General features: G+C 46.4%; 1 protein-coding gene and 1 non-coding gene across 9 annotated transcripts in view; one reads left to right on the top strand and one right to left on the bottom strand.

The window, feature by feature from the left end:
- The window catches only part of SBF2 (SET binding factor 2), a 474,020-nt gene extending 455,901 nt beyond the window's left edge, over window positions 1–18,119 (top strand). For all 8 annotated transcript variants that reach the window (XM_029059546.2, XM_029059545.2, XM_039911379.1 and 5 more), the window contains 7 exons: window positions 1,576–1,703; window positions 2,872–3,105; window positions 10,280–10,384; window positions 11,627–11,820; window positions 13,217–13,304; window positions 15,782–15,913; window positions 16,212–18,119. In XM_029059546.2, the coding sequence (XP_028915379.1) occupies window positions 1,576–1,703; window positions 2,872–3,105; window positions 10,280–10,384; window positions 11,627–11,820; window positions 13,217–13,304; window positions 15,782–15,913; window positions 16,212–16,310 (980 nt within the window). In that variant the 3' untranslated portion in view covers window positions 16,311–18,119. The remainder of the gene's footprint in view (window positions 1–1,575; window positions 1,704–2,871; window positions 3,106–10,279; window positions 10,385–11,626; window positions 11,821–13,216; window positions 13,305–15,781; window positions 15,914–16,211) is intronic.
- Window positions 8,052–8,189, bottom strand: LOC114810450. Its single transcript, XR_003758149.1, has one exon. It is a non-coding gene; the product is annotated as a small nucleolar RNA SNORA7 (small nucleolar RNA).
- Window positions 18,120–19,681: the final 1,562 nt, after the last annotated feature.

Raw genomic sequence — 19,681 nt, 5'->3', positions numbered from 1 at the left:
GCATAATTACCATTCTAAGCGCACACCTTCCAAGCATCCACAGAGCACCTTTGCTTTCAGACTGTAGACTCTAGACTGTAATAGTAATTATAATAATAATAGTAATGTTATTTGTCAAGCACTGTTCTGAGCACTGGGGTAGATACAAGATAATCAGGTTGGCTCACAACCTTAATCCCCATTATACAGATAATGTAACTGAGGCACAGAGAGGTGAAGTGACTTGTCCAGTGTCACATAGCAGACAAGTGGCAGAGCCGGGATTAGAACCCACGTCCTTTCAACTCCCAGGCCTGGTCTTTATCCACTGGGCCGTTGCTGCTTCCCCAGTAAGCTCATTTTGGGCTGGGAGTGTCTCTGTTATATTGTTAAATTGAACTCTCGCAGGTGCTTCGTACAGAGCTCTGCACACAGTAAGCCCTCAATAAATGCGATTGACTGACTTACCGACTTCGCCCCTCCTGTCCCCAAAATGAGGCCGGCAGGAAAATCGACTGCTACGTTGTAATACAAAGCCATTTCGTGGCTGCCCCACCAAAATGTCTCCTGCTAGGTGGGAGGTCCTCAAAATTGCAGGTATTGGTGCTACTTGTTGTGAAGGTCATCCATCCGAGGCTAGGAAAATAGGTTTATGCCATTCCTTCCCTGATAAATGGCTGCATTGTTTGTTGATTTTGACTGAGTCACTTGGTTTGGAAAAAGGGAAACTCTGGGTGAGGTGATCCTCCAAGCTTTTTGCATTGTGCTTCTCTACAGGTATGATATTAAACAATATTCCCACACCCACACACACCTATTATGTAATTGTCTAAAATAAACGTAAAGTTGAAATACTGAAATTCTTAACATAATGGTGTGATCATTTTACTTGTTTGTAGAGGTGAAAACAACTTCTTGAGGGCCACTTAGTGAACCTCAAAATAAAGATTCTTCTGCCTCCTTCAGTCCTGTTTTTGTTTAATTTGAAGTTTGGTGCCCAAGAATGGCAACCAACCTCTCCTACCTCAATGTAGTACCTGGAATCATGAGAGGGTCTAGAGGAGACTAACAATTTAAAGAAATGGGGTGACTTCACTCACACCAGTCCCATGAACACTGAAAATCTGAATGAATTCAAGTTGTGTTTTACCTTAGCTTTAGTAAGTCCATTTGAGGTGCCTTTCCACAGTCTCTGGAGAAATTTTGGAGTCTCCCCCATAAAGCTTGGACTAAGTGGAGCAGATATATGTATTTTCAGCACCCTTGGTGGATCTGCATGACGTGAGTCATGGGATGAACTTTGTCACTGCTCAGAAACATGCCCCTCTTCTCCCCTTACCCCTCTGGGGTCACTCTTTCCAATTTAGTCTTTTCCACCTTTTAATTCTAGGGCTCCAGAGATAATAATAATCACAATAATGATGGTAATTGTTAACACTAGACTCACAGGGACATGACACTATGTGATATTGGGTTTATTTTCTTTCTAAGGCATATTATACGTGATTCTGTTTTATTTCTTGTTTGGGTTCCACATTTTTAGGGAAAGTGTTCATTTGTGTGACTTTCTGGGTCATTTTGGATTTTTTTTTTCAGGAACATTATTTGAAGATAAAGGTGACAAACATGCCAAAAAAGGAATCTGTATTTGGGAATGTATTGACAAGATGCACAAAAGGAACCCAATCTTCTTTAATTACCTATATGCCCCTACTGAAATAGAGGTAGGTCTCAGAAGCCAGGCGGTGTTCCGATTTGGTGAAAGCTTCACCTAAGTTCAGGTTCAGATACATTTGACACCATCAGAGATGATCTAGACATGATGATTTCCTTGTGATTTGTGGGCTTCCTGAAAACCTTCAAGCCACTCGGGAGTATATGTTTTCTGTTACTGGGTAACGTTCACCCAGAGTTCACATAGACTGTAAACTTCTTCAGGGCAGGTGATAGTAGTTATTAAGCACCTACTATATGTACTAAGCACTGGGGTAAATTCAAAGTAATGAGATCGATCTCAGTCCCTACCCCGCGGTCTAAATAAGTGGGAGACCAAGTATTGAACCCCCGTTTTACAAATGAAGAATCCAGGGCCTAAAGAATTTAAGCGATTTGTCCAAGGTCACAAAGTAGACAAGTGGCAGGACTGGAATTCACCCAAGCAGTCAATAAATATCGTTCACTTATTGATTAAGTAAACTTCAGAGCCAGGCCATATATTTTATGTGAGTTTTGGGAGAGATTTTCATTCAGTAAGTATTCTAAATATATGTGAGTGACTCACATGATCGGATTATCCTTTAAAGTTGGTATGTGTTAAGCGCTTACTATGTGCAGAGCACTGTTCTAAGCGCTGGGGTAGATACAGGGTAATCAGGTGGTTCCACATGAGGCTCACAGTTAATCCCCATTTTACCAATGAGGTAACTGAGGCACAGAGAAGTTGTGACTTGCCCACAGTCACACAGCTGACAAGTTGCAGAGCCGGGATTCGAACCCATGACCTCTGACTCCCAAGCCTGGGCTCTTTCCACTGAGCCACGCTGCTTCTCGGCTTAGCCCAGTTCTTGTTACATAGTAAATGCATAATGAATCAATCAATGGCATATTTTGAGCAGTTTCTATGTGCAGGGCCCTATGCTAAGCACTTGGGCGAGTACAACACAACAGAGTTGAGTAGATCCATTCCTTGCCCATTGTAATACCATTACTATTATTACGGTTAATAGTACTATCCTTATTATTCACACTGCGTTTCACTCCAGCAATAATCTTACCAGTCACACAAGCTGCTGTTTGAGATTGGTAGGAAGAATGCAGAATAACATTACACTAAAAACATCATCAATCTTCAATAGCACAAAGTAATTTGAGTGGTTTCTTCATTTTAAATAGGCACTAAAACCAAGTCTCAATATGTCCAGCTTTAAAAAATGGGATTACTACATGGAGGAGACTCTGGCCACAGGGCCTTCTTATGACTGGACAATGTTGACTACAAAATACATCTCTCCTGAGGAAGTGGACCAAGGAAACGGTGCCGTGCCACAGAGTAAAAGAAAAATTGTCTGGCCTTGCTACGATGACATCAGCAGAGTGCAGCCTGATGCGATTACCAGCCTCTTCACCGTAAGTCCTTCCTACCCCTAGAGGAGACATATTTTCAAGCTTCTTTATATCCTACCTGTGGATCCGCCACAAGCGGCAGGGCCAACTTAGCAATAACCCTTCTTCGGCCACTTGAATCAGGCATCTCTTGGGTGGGGGAGTTGAGGTTGGGTGGTGGGAGGATGTGTATGTGTGTGTGTGAGACAGAGAGAGTGAGTTCCCCGCTCTGGGCTGATGCTATTTCCAGAAAAAAAACCCAACACATCTGATATGATTTTGACTCAAGGGAGGATCTCTTTGCTAGTGGAAAAGGAAACCATTTTGGGGTTGAAAAACGTTGCCGTTGCGGGTTTGCTTTTGGTCTCCAGCGTTTGAGAAGATACACACTGGTGAAGTCGTTCATTTCCAGACATCAGGGCCACAGTAGACTGAACTCTGTTGGAAGGAATGAAACATTTACCCAGTTCTAAAACCAGTGACAGCAATTTTGTGGGCTGTAAATTGCCATCATTACCCAGGCAGTTTAGGTAGTAGAGTCTACCTACTTGAAATCCCCAAACTAGAACTTAACCATATTGTTTGTTTCACTTTCCTTTTTAAAGAGTACAATTTTCTGTCTGTGAGGTTTTTCCTACATGACGCTACATTTTTTGTAAAGAATGTGATTTGAGTAGGGCAGACCTTCATTTGTCATTCTTGGATTGCCACACTGCCTTCAGGTTATTAATACTACCTCTGTCGTTTACTGTGAAGCCAGCAAAATTCTTTGGTTTAGGTGGAGAAATGAGACTCAGAATGCAAAGAAATTATCTGTAATTTATTTCAGCATCTCCCTTGCTAGCTAGCAAGCCCCTCAAGGGCAGAGATCATATCTATTTTCACAAGTCCTGGGCTCGGCACATAGCACGGGGTCAATAAATACTACTGATCAACTGAAAAGGAGGGATAAATCTTTGTATAGCTATAGGGTTTCACATAAGCACTCTAGAGCCCTTTCAGAGATCCCGCTCCCACAACTGCGGAGATCATTGCCACCACATTTGAAAGAAAGAAAAGAAAAAACTTTCTTCTGTCTTATACAGAGCACTGAACCAACTGCTCAGGTATCTTTACGAGGATGAAGCTTCCAAAATTCCTATTTCTTTTCTTCACTGACATTCCAAGTGAAAGAAAAAGATGGGTCGAATTGAATAACCAAAGTGGCATTCTTTTCGAACCCGTGAATGGGAACAATTCAAATCGATGAGAATAGTCGCTCTTTGTTTTTCTACAGGAAGAGAGACCTTTGTTATTTAATCTGCACCTAGCTTTAGTTATACCACGGGGACTAGTAGGACACTTTAAGATCTACCTCAGGTAAAAAACATGCCCCGCTCCCAAAAAATATTGGCAGGTTATTCCAGATTTTATATTCTGTCCAGATTTTTCCCTAGGGCTGCATTTCAGGTAAGAAAGAGGACTCAGGAGGTCCCATCCGAAATTATTTTAGGTGGCAGAAAGACTTATGGCCAGAGACAAACTTGTCTCCTGAAATCTGTTGTAACTAAATTTATTATATTTATATAATATAAATTTGGGGAATTAGTCACATTTACACTCAAGTTTTAAAAGTTCGAGTTCATTTTTCTTTAACACACAGAGCTATCTTTTGTTTTCAGAAGTGAAGCTAATACGCGTGACACTGAAAATGTGAAAATAGTGCATGGCTGTGCTAATGGACTGTCCCAAGCAGGACTTGTCCTTCTCTTTTAGCTGGCTTCTGGGTATCCCCAGCTTCACAAAACCTTTCCTCAAAGAGAGCCACCCCTGTCAATCAATCAGTGATATTTATTGAGCAGTTACTTTGTGCAGAGCACTGTGCTGAACGCTTGGGAGTCCTGGGTGCTACCTGCCAGACCAGCCTGTGTGCTAGGGCAGTTTCCCAGCAGTCCCCTGTTGGTAGCCTTGTGGAAAACCGGGCTTCCACCTGTCTTCATGTCACTGACCCTGCCCTCCCAGCCAGCATGTTCAATTGCAGCATGGCTCACTGGAAAGAGCACGGGCTTTGGAGTCAGAGGTCATGGGCTTTGGAGTCAGAGGTCATTGAACCCCGGCTCTGCCACTTGCCTTCTGTGTGACTTTGGGCAAGTCACTTAACTTCTCGGTGCCTCAGTTCCCTCATCTGTAAAATGGGGATTAAGACTGTGAGCCCCACGTGGGACAACCTGATTCCCCTGTGTCTACCCCAGCGCTTAGAACAGTGCTCGGCACATAGTAAGCGCTTAACAAATACCAACATTATTAATTGTATTTATTGAGCACCTACTGTGTGCAAAGCACTGTACTAAGCACACGTGTCCCCTACTGTCTGCCATCCTCCTCGCACGTCAAAAGATAGGCATTTTTCCCTCAGATATTTTCTTCCGTCACTGTTTTGTAGTTTTAATCCAACTGGTTTTCCTTTTCATTCCCCTCTTGTGCTTATTATTTGGGTGAACAAATGCAATAGCCAATCAAGGGACATGGGTTGGGGAAGGGATTTTTTTTACTGATGGTTTTCCAGTCTTGATCTTTTCCCCAAAATTAATCAGGGATTCCTTCTTATATTTCTCTTCATGTGTTGTTCTTTCCCAGTGCAGGCTACTAACAGTGCTGTTTAAAGTAAGTGTTTAGTGCCCCAAGGCCAACCGGGGAATCTGACTAAATCTTTGTCAAACCATTTGGCACAATGATGGTTGTCTATTTCTGTCCTTTACCTGGATTTGTTTGTGGTTTGGCTTTTACTTTCCTAGGAGGAAGAAACCCTCCCTTGATGGCACTTGGTTACTTTTCTGTTCAATATGCCACAGATCATGTTGAATCTTGTGGTTTGGCTTTTACTTTCCTAGGAGGAAGAAACCCTCCCTTGATGGCACTTGGTTACTTTTCTGTTCAATATGCCACAGATCATGTTGAATCCCGTTCCTTTGAATACAGTGCTTATGCAGGATGGGCATTCAGTCACTGTATTTATTACGCACTCTACTAAGCGATCGGGAGGGTATACACTACAGTAGACTTGGGAGAGACAATCTCTTCCCACAAGGAGCTTACAGTCTAGAAAAGTAGAGGCATTGTTGCCAATGTGGGCAGGGTATGTGCCTGTTTGTTATATGGAACTCCTCCAAGTGCTTAGTACAGTGCTTTGCACACAGTAAGTGTTCAATAACTATGAATGAGTGAGGAAATGAGTTTGGATGCATTTTTCTTCCCCTAGCAGTGAATTTTACCAGCAATTTAAAGTCTCCATCTAGATTCTGTGTGCTCTGCACACAGTAAGCGTTCTGTAAATATGACTGATGGATCCTCTGGGCTTTTTCTTACTTATAGACCCAGCTAAGGATGCTCTCTCATTGCCTTCTTTTATTTCAATTTTGGTTGGACTTCCTGGAAACTAGAGGAAGGTTTCTGTTGACAGGGAAGGTCCACATACAAACACATCCTGGGTAGTGTAGCGCAGCTAACCTCCTTTGAAGATAAGACCAGTGACGGTAAGATCCCCTCCCCGCACGCAGATGTGGTTGAAAAGTCCGAAGCGTGACGACACCCCCTTCTGCGTTTGTGCACGTGTAAAGGTAGCACCTCATCGTGTTGATGGGTGGGTCCCAAACAGAAGAGCTTGTCATTCTTTTGGACCCTGCCCTTACCCTGGCATAGTGGCTAGCACACGGCCCTGGGAGTCAAAAGGTTGAGGGTTCACAGCCCTGGGAGTCAAAAGGTTGAGGGGTCTAATCCCGGTTCTGGGCAAGTCATTTTACTTCTCTGGACCTCAGTTACCTCATCTGTAAAGCGGGAATTGAGACTGAATCCTGTGTGGGACAGGGACTGTGCCCAATCCTATTTGCTTATATCCACCCCAGCGCTTAGTACAGGGTCTGGCACACAGTAAGCGCTTAACAAATACTATTATTATTATTATTGTCTGTTGTGTGATTTTGGACAAGTAACTTCACCTTTCTGGGCCTCAGTTTCCTCATCTATAAAATGGCGATTGAGACTGTGTTCCCATGAGGGACAGGGACTGTGTCCAACCCTCTTTGCTTATATCCACCCCAGCGCTTAGTACAGGGTTTAGCACAAAGAGCTTAACAAATACCAGAATTATTATATTATTACCATCCCAATCTTGGTGAAGCCTTTGCTTGAGGAGAGCCACTCCAGTCCTCGTTTGCGGTTGTGGTCTCTCCCAGCCATACTCCATACCTTGTTTGAGCCTGGGCTGCTCCCCCGTATTGTTAAATCATTGATCCGGTCTTGCCTGTGCCCCCTTTCAGTTCAGTCAGTCAGTCATATTTATTGAACACTTCCTGTGCGCAGAGCACTCTACTAAGCGCTTGGGAGAGTACAATATAAGAGACACATTCCCTTCCCACACTGAGCTTACAGTGTTGAGGCAGGCAGACAGGCAGGCTGAGGAGAAAAATTCCTTTTCCCTTCAGACCTCAGGGGTGGGGAGGCTTAGTTGAGGCTTTAACACCGACCAGTAAGGTAAAGTTAGTCAGCCAGTCATTGGTATTTATTGAGCACTTACTGTCTGCAGAAGACTGTATTAAGCACTTGTCTTGTCTTGCCTTATGCTGTCGAGTCGTCTCCGACCCATAGCAACACCATCGACACATCTCTCCCAGAACACCCCGCTTGAGAACATTCAAGTAGTCATCAGTTTTGTTTGCATAGAATTTTTTGGTTCAACTAAAGAAGGTAGATGACGAGAGGCAGTGAAAATATAACGTGTATCAATAACAGGGATGAACGACAAGGTCATCAATCACAATAGTTAAAACAAGTTTGTTGAGGTTGAAGGTGCAATCGTTCTGGTAGTGTAGCCATTGAGTTTTCTTGGTAAAAATTCAAAAGTGGTTTACCGTTGCTTCCTTCCGCGCAGTAAACTCAAGTCTCCGCCCTCGACTCTCTCCTGTGCCGCTGCTGCCCAGCACAGGGGAGTTTTGACTTGTAGCAGATGGCCTTCCACTCGCTAGCTATTGCCCAAGCTAGGAATGAAATGGTTAGGCCTCTGCTTGACTCTCCCTCCCAAAGTCGAGACTGGTAGCATACCGCAAACTCCCCAGGTATGATCCTGAGAGGGGATTAAGCGCTTAGGAGAGTACAATATAACAGACACATTCCCTGCCCACATCGAGCTCACAGTCTAGAGGAGCGGTTCATCGAAGAGTCAATGTTTTGCTGACATAATAATAATAATGATGGTATTTGTTAAGCACATACTATGCGCCAAGCACCGTTCTAAGCACTGGGATAGCTACAAGGTTAGCTTGTCCCACATGGGGCTCACAGACTTATCTCCATTCTACAAATGAGGTAACTGAGGCACAGAGAAGTTAAGTGACTTGCCCAAAGTCACACAGCTGACAAGTGATGGAGGTGGGATTAGAACTCACGATCTCCGACTCCCAAGCTCATGCTCTTTCCACTAAACCACGCTGCACTCACATGGTTCTCCTCCCACTTCTGTGACCACAAAGATTAGTTTGCTACCTCCTCTCATCCCTTAAGTGTGGGTGTTCCCTAGATCTCCCTCCGGGATTCCCTCTTCTTCTCGCTCTCTGGGTGAGCTCATCCACTGCCGTACCACCTCATGCGGACGCCTGCCAAGTCTAGGTTTCGAGCCCTGACCTGCAGTCTAGCCCCCTAATTTGCAATCCCCACATGTCCACTTGGCTGACCCGCCAACACTTTAGATGTACCCGTCTGAAAGCTAATCATTTCCCCTCCTAAATCTACTCCCCCTCCTAACTCTCCTAAATCAGTCAAGAGCACCGCCGTCCTCCTTGTCTCGGAACTCAAAACCTTGTTGTCGTCCTCAACTTCTCACTCCCCCTTAACTCTCACATTCTATCTGCTGCCGGATCCTGCTGTCTTTCCTCCACTACATCTCCTAGATCTGCCCCTTCCTCCCAATCAATTCAATTCAGTCGTATTTACTGAGTGCTTATGTGTGCAGAGCACTATACTAAGCGCTTGAAAAGTACAGTTCAGCAACCAGTAGAGACAATACCTGCCCTGGGGGTACTTAGTAGCACTTGCTGAGTGCAGAGCACTCTGTAAAGCACTTTGGAGAGTAGACTAGACAGGTAGATACAAACCCAGCCCTCAGGGAGCTTACAGTATAGAGGGGGAGCATGATGTTAAAAGAAGTTATAGATGGTTATGAATGGAAGTGCTGTAATGGTTGGGGGAGGATTATATATGCGTGTGTGTGTATCGGAGTTCCTACAGAGCAGCGTGGCTCAGTGGAAAGAGCCTGGGCTTTGGAGTCAGAGGTCATGGGTTCGACTCCCAGCTCTGCCACTTGTCAGCTGTGTGACTGTGGGCAAGTCACTTAACTTCTCTGTGCCTCAGTTACCTCATCTGTAAAATGGGGATTAACTGTGAGCCTCACTTAGGATGACCTGATTACCCTGTATCTACCCCAGCGCTTAGAACAGTGCTCTGCACCTAGTAAGCGCTTAACAAATACCAACATAATTACAGAATGCAGACCCCAAGGGTGGAGTCGATATAGAACACAGGCCTTAAATGGGGCAGTGAGGAATAGGTCTCCTGGAGGAGATGTGATTTTAGGAGGACGTTGAAGAGGGGGATTGCAGTTGAAAGGTCAGTGAGGATTAGGACAGATTAGAGGGCACTGGACTTGGCCAAGAGGGGGTCATCTTCCCATCTTCCCATCATCTTCCCCAAACATCGTTCATCACCGACCTCTCCACTCCGTATCAAGCAAAAATTCCTCACCATTGACGTCAAGGCTCTCCGCCAACTCCCCACCACTTTACCCATCTGCACCCTTCTTCCAGAATGTCCAAACCCAGTCTCTTCTTTCATCCCAAACATCCTTCTAACTGCACCGCACTCTCAACTCCCCTACCTCCACCCTATTGCTCACGCTCTTCCCCCAGCCTGGAACTCTTTCCCCTCTACAAATAAGACCAAAAGTCCGCCTCCTCCAACATGCCTTCCCCAGTCAATTCCCAGCATGCTAATTATAGCTAATTATGGCAGTACCTGGATGATCGTCTCAAAGACCGTTGATGACGTGCACTTAAAATGCGGCCTCTCCATCTTGTTTTTCACAAACCGTTTGGAGGAAAGCATGGGAGTAGATGTGAAGAATATAATCTGAAATGCTTACCTCACAGATGTTCTTTCTCATTGATCTCAGGAAATTGAAAGATTGGAGCATAAATTAAATCAAGCCCCAGAAAAATGGCAACTGCTGTGGGAAAGGATAAAAGTGAGCCTAAAAGATGACGCAAGACAAGATCACGTATGTTATGGGAATGATGTTGAAAAATAATCATTCAGTTTCATGGTTGTAAACATTTTGGGATACTGGTTTTAAACCTTTGTAATTTTATAAGGCCAAGTGGCAACAGATGCAAAGATTTTAAATGTAATGAACATATAATGGGCATATCACTGTTCCCCATATGGTGACATAATGCTTTTCAGTATCAATGCCTGTCTTAATTTCAGTAACCACCTTGAGGATTAGTTGTGGTCACCATCAAGTGTAGAGTGAAATTCCATTGGGTCAAATCTGGACTTTAAAAAAAAAATGTATGTTAAGAGCTTATCATATGCCAGGCACTGTACTAAATGGATACAAGATTATCAAGTTGGACACAGTCCATGTCCCACATGGGGCTTACAGTCTTAATCCTGAGGTAACTGAAACAGAGAAGTCAAGTGACTTGCCCATGGTCATACAGCAGACAAGCGGGAGAGTGGGGATTAAAAACCAGCTCCTCTGACTCCCAGTTGCATGCTCTATCCACTAGGCCATGTTTCTTCTCCTATTTGTTGTGCCCTTGTGGAAGGACAGACAAGGCGAGAAGATCAAAATATCTCAAAAGCACACACACACCCCATCCCCTTCCTGTTTAAATGTCCTTTGACCAAGACCAAACTGGTGCAGAGTTTTGCTTTCCGCCCCGAAGTCCGAACAGTCCAGGTTTCACCAGGCGGGGAAGGAGATGCTGTTCCAGAACTCAGTTCCCTAGGTGGAAAAGGTCCAGCCTCAGGACTCCCTCGAGCTAGAATTCAGCAACAATTAACAGAAACGTTCCTCGGTGGTTCGGGAAGAACATAACGTTTCATGCCGTTGTGGTTTTCTCTGTAACCGTCAGAGAAAAGCCTCTTGCGCCTTCCCCTTCAAAATACCAACTTTCCATTTGATTGCCTTTAGAACCCTGATGACGGAATTAAGGCCGGTACCAGGTCAGACCGTCGATCTATCCAGCCCAGTGTTTTACCTCTGACGGTGGCAACAGGATGCTGGGAAGACCCATACGATGGTCACCCCCCGTCCTTAACCTCTGCCGTGCTGTTTAGGGATGAACTGTCGGATGTCCCTCTAGCACCCCATTATTGTCTCTGAGTGACCCAGATCCCTTCTGAGCCTACCGGCCTTTTTCACTGACCCATCATCCCATGGGAACCGTCGGCCAACGGGGGAAGAGGTGTGCTTGTGGTCGCTGATGTGTTCTCCCTCTCTCTCTCTATTTAGCCTCGGAGACATCCTTCCGGTTCCTCGGGGATTATGTCTGCCAATCTTCACTCATATCAAAAGAGATCCGTGTTGCATCTGCCGGACAGTGGGCTGGGAGAGGAGCAAAGTGCTAGCATCTCCCCATCTAATGGGGTGGACAGGAGGGCCACCACCCTCTACAACCAGTTTACGTCCAAGAATGATGAGAACAGGTGAGGAGGGGCTGGGTCGGTCAGTCGCATTTATTGAGCCCGTACCGTGTGAAGGGCACTGTACTGAGCACTTGGGAGAACACTATAACAGCACAACAGACACATCCCCTGCCCACAACGACCTTACAGTCTAGAGATGAGCTTAAGGGGTACTGTCCTGTTTCAGTCCCCCAGAGGGCTTCGTCACAGCTGCCCTCAGGTAAGGGATGATTTCACGTGGTCTTAGTCAGCCGGAGAGCAAGAGGCTTCCTAATAATTTTATTGCTGCTGCTGCCGCTCACATGCCCTGATTTCCTGAGTCAGTCTCTTCTGGCTTAGCTCCGGCTCTTCACCTGCCAAATGCTAACCACGCAGGTCCTTTGAAAAGCCTCCTTTGGAAATGGATTTTTTTTTTTTATTTCCACTGCTAAAAAATGAGACCATATGATTTGTAGGGTGCTACATTTTTCCTGGGTTTTTTTTCTTTGAAGAAAAGAAATCCAAAACCGACAGGACCCTTGGCTTTTCTGTGACCGCTCCCTAACTTGCTCCAAGCTCAGCATCTGCGTCCTCAGTTGGGGCCCAAGCCCAGTCCAGCTAACACTTCGGTCAAGCGTCGAGCCGCCTCCTCGGGGTCGAGGCGTCAGCTGCTCCCCAGAGCTCGGTTCTCCGGCGGCCTGCTCGACCCCTGCTCTGCCCTGGGAGAGTTGGGCTCCAAAAGGGAGAAACCGCCTGCTCCCTCCTCCTCCCGGGACTGGAGATTGCAGGAATGTGTCTGTCTGTTGTTATACTGTACTCTCCAGAGAGCTTAGTAAAGTGCTTTGCACATGGTAAGCTTTCAATAAATACCATTGAATGAAAGAGAGAACTAATGCCTTCCTTACTGCATTAGACACACCCTTTTTTTTAATGGTATTTGTTAAGTGCTTACAATGTGCCCGGCACCAAACTAAACTCTGGGATAAAGGCCAAAGGCCAATTAATTAGATTGTAAACAGTCCCTGTCCCACATGGGGCTCATAGTCATAATCTCCATTTTACAGATGAGGGAACTGAGGCCCAGAGAAGTGAAGTGCCTTGCCCAAAGTGACACAGCAGAAAAGTGGCTGAGTTGGGATTAGAACCCAGCGCCTCCTGAGTTCCAGGTCTGGGTTCTATCCACAAGGCCACAATTGCTTCTCTTTCTTTCCTACCATATTAAACTCAAGGAAGGGGTCATCCGGATGAGTACGTGCTTTAAGCAGGAAAGTGGGGAGGCGAGGTGATGTAAAGGCCCTAAGTCCCCTCCCCCACCCACTTATCCCTCTCCGAGTTACTAAGCGAAGAAGTTCATCGTGAGTCACTGTCGTGCTCCACTTTACGCCCCCAGCGTTGTTCAAAAGGGTTTTGCTGATCGTCTGGTTTTGCTTTGTGCCAGGTCTTTTGAGGGCACCCTTTACAAACGAGGAGCCTTGCTGAAGGGCTGGAAACCGCGTTGGTTTGTGTTGGACGTAACGAAACATCAGGTAAAGGTCTCCAGCGAAACCCAGCCGGCCTCCTCCCCCACCCCCCAACCCCGAGAGTACCTCAGAATCCCTGTCAAGTGGCCCTCAGCTCCTGGCTCCGTTCTGCTCTCCAGGGGGTGAGCAAGAAGGGACCATTGCAGAGCAGCAAAGCAACGAAGCCCTCTTCTGACTTTCCCAGGAGCCAGAAAGATCTGATTGCCTTTATGGGTCAGAAAAGCAGACCGCCGTGCGATAGTAGCCATAATGTTGGTATTTGTTAAGCGCTTACTATGTGCCAAGCACTGTTCTAAGCTCTGGGGTAGATACAAGGTAATCAGGTTGTCCCACGTAGCGCTCACAGTCTACATCCCCATTTTACAGATGAGGTAACTGAGGCACAGAGAAGTTAAGCGACTTGTCCAAGGTCACACATCTGACAGGCGGATTTGAACCCATGACCTCTGACTCCCAAGCCTGTGATCTTTCCACTAAGCCATGCTGCTTCTCAAGCCATGGGGCACTTGTCTTGTGGTTGTCCATCTGAAATAGCCCGGGGCCGGATTTCCCCAAGGCTTAAACCCTCCCCCGACCGAGCCCTCTAGATGTCTGGCGGGAAAGACAAAAGACCCACCACAAAGGGGATTGGGTCTTGCGGGAGCTGGCAAGAGTAGTGTCCAAGCAAGCGTCCAGCTGGCTGAGCGGGCAGACAGGAGGCCAGGCACCCAGCCACTCCGGGCATGGTTTCCAGCGGTTACCCCATTTTGAGGGGATAAATCGGGCAGGTGGTCACTGGTGCGGAGCGATCGTGGGTTTGCGCGCGGGAGACCCGGAAAGCCTCACCTCCCCGGGCCTCCTCTGAAGCAGGAGTTTCCACTCCCCTTGGAGGGAGTTTGGGAGGATCCCATTAAGGCGACCAGGTGGCATTTTGGGAAGGCTGGACATACTAGAGGCATAAAGTTTCTGAAGGTTTTAGACCACTAGGGAGCTCGATTGCAGGGCGTGAACCAGGACTCCTAAACCCTGGTCTCTGGAGGGCCATGGGGAAGGCGCGGACCTACCGTGACCCTCTGAAGAAGGGCCATGTGAAAGGTCACCTTCTCTGCAGGAGAATGTCGAGAATTTATTTTCAAATGTGCAAATGGAAGCTTTTCCCTTGTGGAACTCAGAAATCATAGTGTCTACGGTATGTAGGAAAGCGCCATTAACCCACTAACTATGGTATAGGAAAATGTTCAATTTTATCTATAATTTACAATTACCTAAAATTATACCGACATTTTTGCTGATCATTTTGAGTTCCTTCAATCTTGGGGGATACGATCTATTGTTAACTCTTCCGATGCCGGCCCGGCAGGACGCTCTCGAAGAGGGCCAACGGGGCGCCCCGGCGTCCAAGGGAGAAAGCTGGCAGGTGAACAAGAGCGAGCCCGCTCTTGCGAGGGAGACTTATAGTCGAGAATACGACCTCACAAGCTCGGGCACTAGGCTGCTGGTGCCTGCTGTCTTGCTAGGGCACAGGAAGGGATTGGGGTGGCGCCAGCTGGATGGGCTGATCCTCTGACCGGTCAGCCCACTGCCGCCATTCAGAAAAGGGGTGATGGTCCAGGCTCACCACAGCCACCCTCGCAACTGCCTCCCCTCCCACCCTGACCTGGACTGCTGCCCTGCTGGGCCATAATAGGGCCCTGCTGGACCAGTTGGGTGGAGGAAGAGTGCACACGCATACATATACACACTCTGCAGATGGTCAGAGCCAGTGAAGGTGTGGCTCTCTCTCCCTGCCTAAATAACAATAATAATTATATATAATAATATTGTCTATTATATGTAGTTATATAGTATATGGTATACAAATAATATAATAATGTTATTGATAATAATTGTGGTGTTTGGTAAGCACTTACTGTGTGCGCCAGGCACTGTATTAACCACTGGGGTGGATACAAGCAAATCAGATTGGACACAGACCCTGTCCCACATGGGGCCTGAATCCCCATTTTGTAGATAATAATGTTGGTATTTGTTAAGTGCTTACTATGTGCCGAGCACTGTTCTAAGCGCTGGGGTAGACACAGGGGAATCAGGTTGTCCCACTTGGGGCTCACAATCTTAATCCACATTTTACAGATGAGGTAACTGAGGCACCGAGAAGTTAAGTGACTTGCCCACAGTCACACAGCTAAGTGGCCGAGCCAGGATTCGAACCCATGACCTCTGACCCCAAAGCCCGTGCTCTTTCCACTGAGCCACGCTGAGGCAAGGAGGCCCAGAGTGGTTAAATGAATTGTCCAAGGTCACACAGCAGACACATGCTAATTAGAACCACTTCCTTCTGACTCCCAGACCCTTGCTCTATCCATTAGACCATGTTGCCTTCCACTGCCCCGGCCTCCCCCCCCCCCCCCCCCCCCCCGCATCTGCCCCCTGGTAAGATTTTAGTAAAAACCCACCCGGCCCCATCCCAGCCCCATTTAACCATTGGTTTTGCGGTCTCCTAGCTGAGATACTACGACTCCGGCGAGGACACCAGCTGCAAGGGCCACATCGATCTAGCAGAGGTAGAGACGGTCATCCCAGCCACCCCCACTATCGGAGCCCCGAAGCACACCAGTGACAAAGCCTTTTTTGATGTGAGTACGTGCCTTCACCAAACCTCTTGCTCCCTACCCTGTTGTCCAGCCGGGGGGGCCGTGGTTCTCTTCAGAACCGGGGGGAGACCAAAGCAGGATGGCCCAAACCAAGTGGGCTTTAAACCCTTGCCCCGTTCAACTTCCGAACAATAATATACCGTTTATATATATATATATATATATATATATGGAAAATCCGAATGTGAATTCCAAATGGAAAGCTAAGAGAAACCTATTCTTTTAATGGCCAGAACAACTGTTTACCTTCAACGTCAGACTCTCTTTGTCATTTGTGCAGCTCAAGACCAGCAAACGGGTGTATAACTTCTGTGCTCAGGACACACAAAGTGCCCAGCAGTGGATGGACAGGATTCAGAGCTGTATTTTGGACGCCTGAGGCGGAAGGAACGGTTCTTCCATAGGAATCTCCAGAAGGGCCTCTTCTCCCGGTGAAGGCCATCCGCGAGACTTTATGAATTCCCATCAAAAGAACAAGTAGCTTTTGCTTTCATTGTGAACGGTCTTTTCCCTCTCTGCCCCGTTGAGCTAGCTAATCTGTCTCAGTTCCCCCACTTCAACAGGAACACCTTCTCGGCAGCCCCGTCACCCTCCAACAACCCAGCCTAGTCGGAACTGCCTCCATGTTGCACTAAACTCTGCCGGGATCATGGCGTCACAGTCCCCATCCCTGGGGAGGAGGGCTTTGCCTCGCCTCCTCGTTCCTCCCCCAACTCCACCTCCCCAGGGGAGCCTTGGGGTTCCCCTCTCTTGCCTCTTCTGGCTAAATGTTTGTTCACTGCTTCATTCGGGGCACGTTTCCACGCAGGAAGACACGATCCCACAGGCTCTGCCACTTCAGAATCGGAGTGCATTTCTCAGCGGCGGCGGCCCTTTCTGGACAGCCACGAGCCCAGACACAGAGCCGGCGCTAGGGGAGGGGGGACGCATTTGGGTCTCCAGGCCCCTGATCGAGGCCGCAGGGCAGGGCCACCGGATCTCCCGGTTGGGACTAAACGCGGGGGCAGGAGAGAAAGACAGTTCTGTGCGGCCCGGGGATTCCGGCCATCCGGTTTCTGACAAGCGCAGAAAGAGGAACATTTTACCTGTGAAATGTAGGACGAATCCAATGTCGGGGGGAAAAAAAAAATCCAATTTCAAACTGCCAAGACTCTTATGACAGGATAGTTTCTGTGTCTGAAAGCCATATGGATTCATATGTGCTCTCCCGCTCACCCTACATTTTTTACGAGAATAACACAATGATAAATGCACTAAACAATAAAGCAAGCACTTGCACTGAAATCCTTAAAATGCAGACATTTTGAAGGACAGAGCTCAGTTATTCCTAGCCGAGAACACTTTGCTAAATAACAGGATTGACAGCTATTAAAAATGTACATTGGTTTCGGTGTGTTGTGATTTGATACTTTGGACAACATTTTTTGCACATAAAATTGTAAAAACATTTTTAGATTTTTACATTTGATAACCTGGTGTTTGGTCAACTTAAACTCTAAAAAATGTTGGTTATTAAACCAGAATTAACAGGGGGTTGCTCCTGCTGTGGCCTGTGATGAAATTGACTGGAGTCGTGAGGTAGCTAGATCATTGCTTTTCATTTTTGAAATGTTAATATGTTAAATATCAGACTAATATTTCAAAGAATCTGTATATATGATCCAGTATGTTCTGGTGGGTTTTTTTAGACATCCTGCTTGTTATTTAATATAAAACTAACCAGACTGATTCATTTCTAGGATTTTGGTTATTAAATGGTTATGCCCTCAAAAAAAAAACAAGAAACCACTCTTTTTGAACTAAAGTATAAAGTCAAATTTCCAACTGTATACATAATAGGAAAAATAGCTGTTGGACTATGTATGAAATCTGGGAGGAAAACAGCAGTCATGAAGGACTTTGTAGCATTTTCAATTTATAAATTTCCACCTGTGAAAATGTATTTTGCACATTATTTGTATTTTCTTTGTATATGAAGTACTTTTTTTGTACTTTGTAAAATATCGATCCCATTTCATAGATGATTTGAGAATGTATACACCACTCCTATTTTGTAACTAGGTTATTTTAACTATTATGTAGATGTGACATTGACCTGTGTATTCTAACCACCTTGTAATAAACATACTTCTTAAGAAAAACACCCCTCATTTACTGTGAAATAAAATACATTCCACAGTATGCTGCATTCGGTGTAAAGAATAAATATTTTCTCACATCTGTGGTTGCACTAAACCGTGAGGAGAAGGAATCGATCCCAGAGTTTTGCCTTGGCACATATCACTTCTAAATTTACAATTCCATCCGTAATAATAATAATTATAATAATGATAGTGATAGTAAGTGCTTCTTAGGCGCCAAGCACTGTATTAAATGCTGCAGCAGATATAAGATTATCAGGTCCCACAGGGGGATCAAAGTCTAAGTAGGAAGGAGAACAGGAATTGAATCTCCCTTTTGCAGATGAGGGAACTGAGGCACAGAGAAAGTTGAGCAACTTGCCCAACGTCTCACAACCAGCAGAGCAGGGATTAGAACCCAGGTCTTCTGACTCCCAAGTCCTTGCTCTTTCCACTGGGAGAGAAAGACCGCCCAAGTCACAAAGAAACAGACAATTTAAAAGACTTGATGGGTGGGAAGGGAAGAGAAAGGGAAAAGTCCTTCATTTTACTTGGTAAAAATCAGCTCCCCTGTCATGCAAACAAAAGATGGTGGCCTCTGCTTCTTAACAGCCTGGAAGCCTTTCCCCGTGAATGTAGGGTGATGGAAGAGAAGACTCAGAGGTAGCCCAAGGATGGTAAATAGGTGAAAAAAATAATGTGTTAAGCGCTTACTTTGTGCCAAGCACTGAACTGAGCAATGGGATAGACACAAAATAATCAGGTGCCCCTATCGGGCTCACAGTGTTAGTAGGAGGGGGAACAGGTATTGAATCCCCATTTTGCAGATGGGGGAACTACATCCTATCCGTTACCAAGACCTGCCGGTTTCACCTCTACAATATCGCCAAGATCCGCCCTTTCCTCTCCACCCAAACGGCTACCTTACTATTACGGGCTCTCGTTATATCCCGGCTAGACTACTGTGTCAGCCTTCTCTCTGACCTCCCTTCCTCCTCTCTCGCCCCGCTCCGGTCTATTCTTCACTCCGCTGCCCGGCTCATCTTCCTGCAGAAACGATCTGGGCATGTCACTCCCCTTCTTAAACAACTCCAGTGGTTGCCTATCGACCTCCGCTCCAAACAAAAACTCCTCACTCTAGGCTTCAAGGCTCTCCATCACCTTGCCCCTTCCTACCTCTCCTCCCTTCTCTCTTTCTACCGCCCACCCCGCACGCTCCGCTCCTCTGCCGCCCACCTCCTCACCGTCCCTCGGTCTCGCCTATCCCGCCGTCGACCCCCGGGTCACGTCCTCCCGCGGTCCCGGAACGCCCTCCCTCCTCACCTCCGCCAAACTGATTCTCTTCCCCTCTTCAAAACCCTACTTAAAACTCACCTCCTCCAAGAGGCGTTCCCAGACTGAGCTCCTCTTCCCCCTCTACTCCCTCTGCCATCCCCCCTTTACCTCTCCACAGATAAAGCCTCATTTTCCCCTTTTCCCTCTGCTCCTCCACCTCTCCCTTCCCATCCCCACAGCACTGTACTCGTCCGCTCAACTGTGTATATTTTCGTTACCCTATTTATTTTGTTAATGAATTGTACATCGCCTTGATTCTATTTAGTTGCCATTGTTTTTACGAGATGTTCTTCCC

The sequence above is a fragment of the Ornithorhynchus anatinus genome, chromosome 3, assembly GCF_004115215.2.
Source record: "Ornithorhynchus anatinus isolate Pmale09 chromosome 3, mOrnAna1.pri.v4, whole genome shotgun sequence".
In the NCBI taxonomy this organism is placed as follows: domain Eukaryota; kingdom Metazoa; phylum Chordata; class Mammalia; order Monotremata; family Ornithorhynchidae; genus Ornithorhynchus; species Ornithorhynchus anatinus.
The sequence above is the reverse complement of the archived record's forward strand: the minus strand, read 5'-3'. Positions and strand labels throughout refer to the sequence as shown.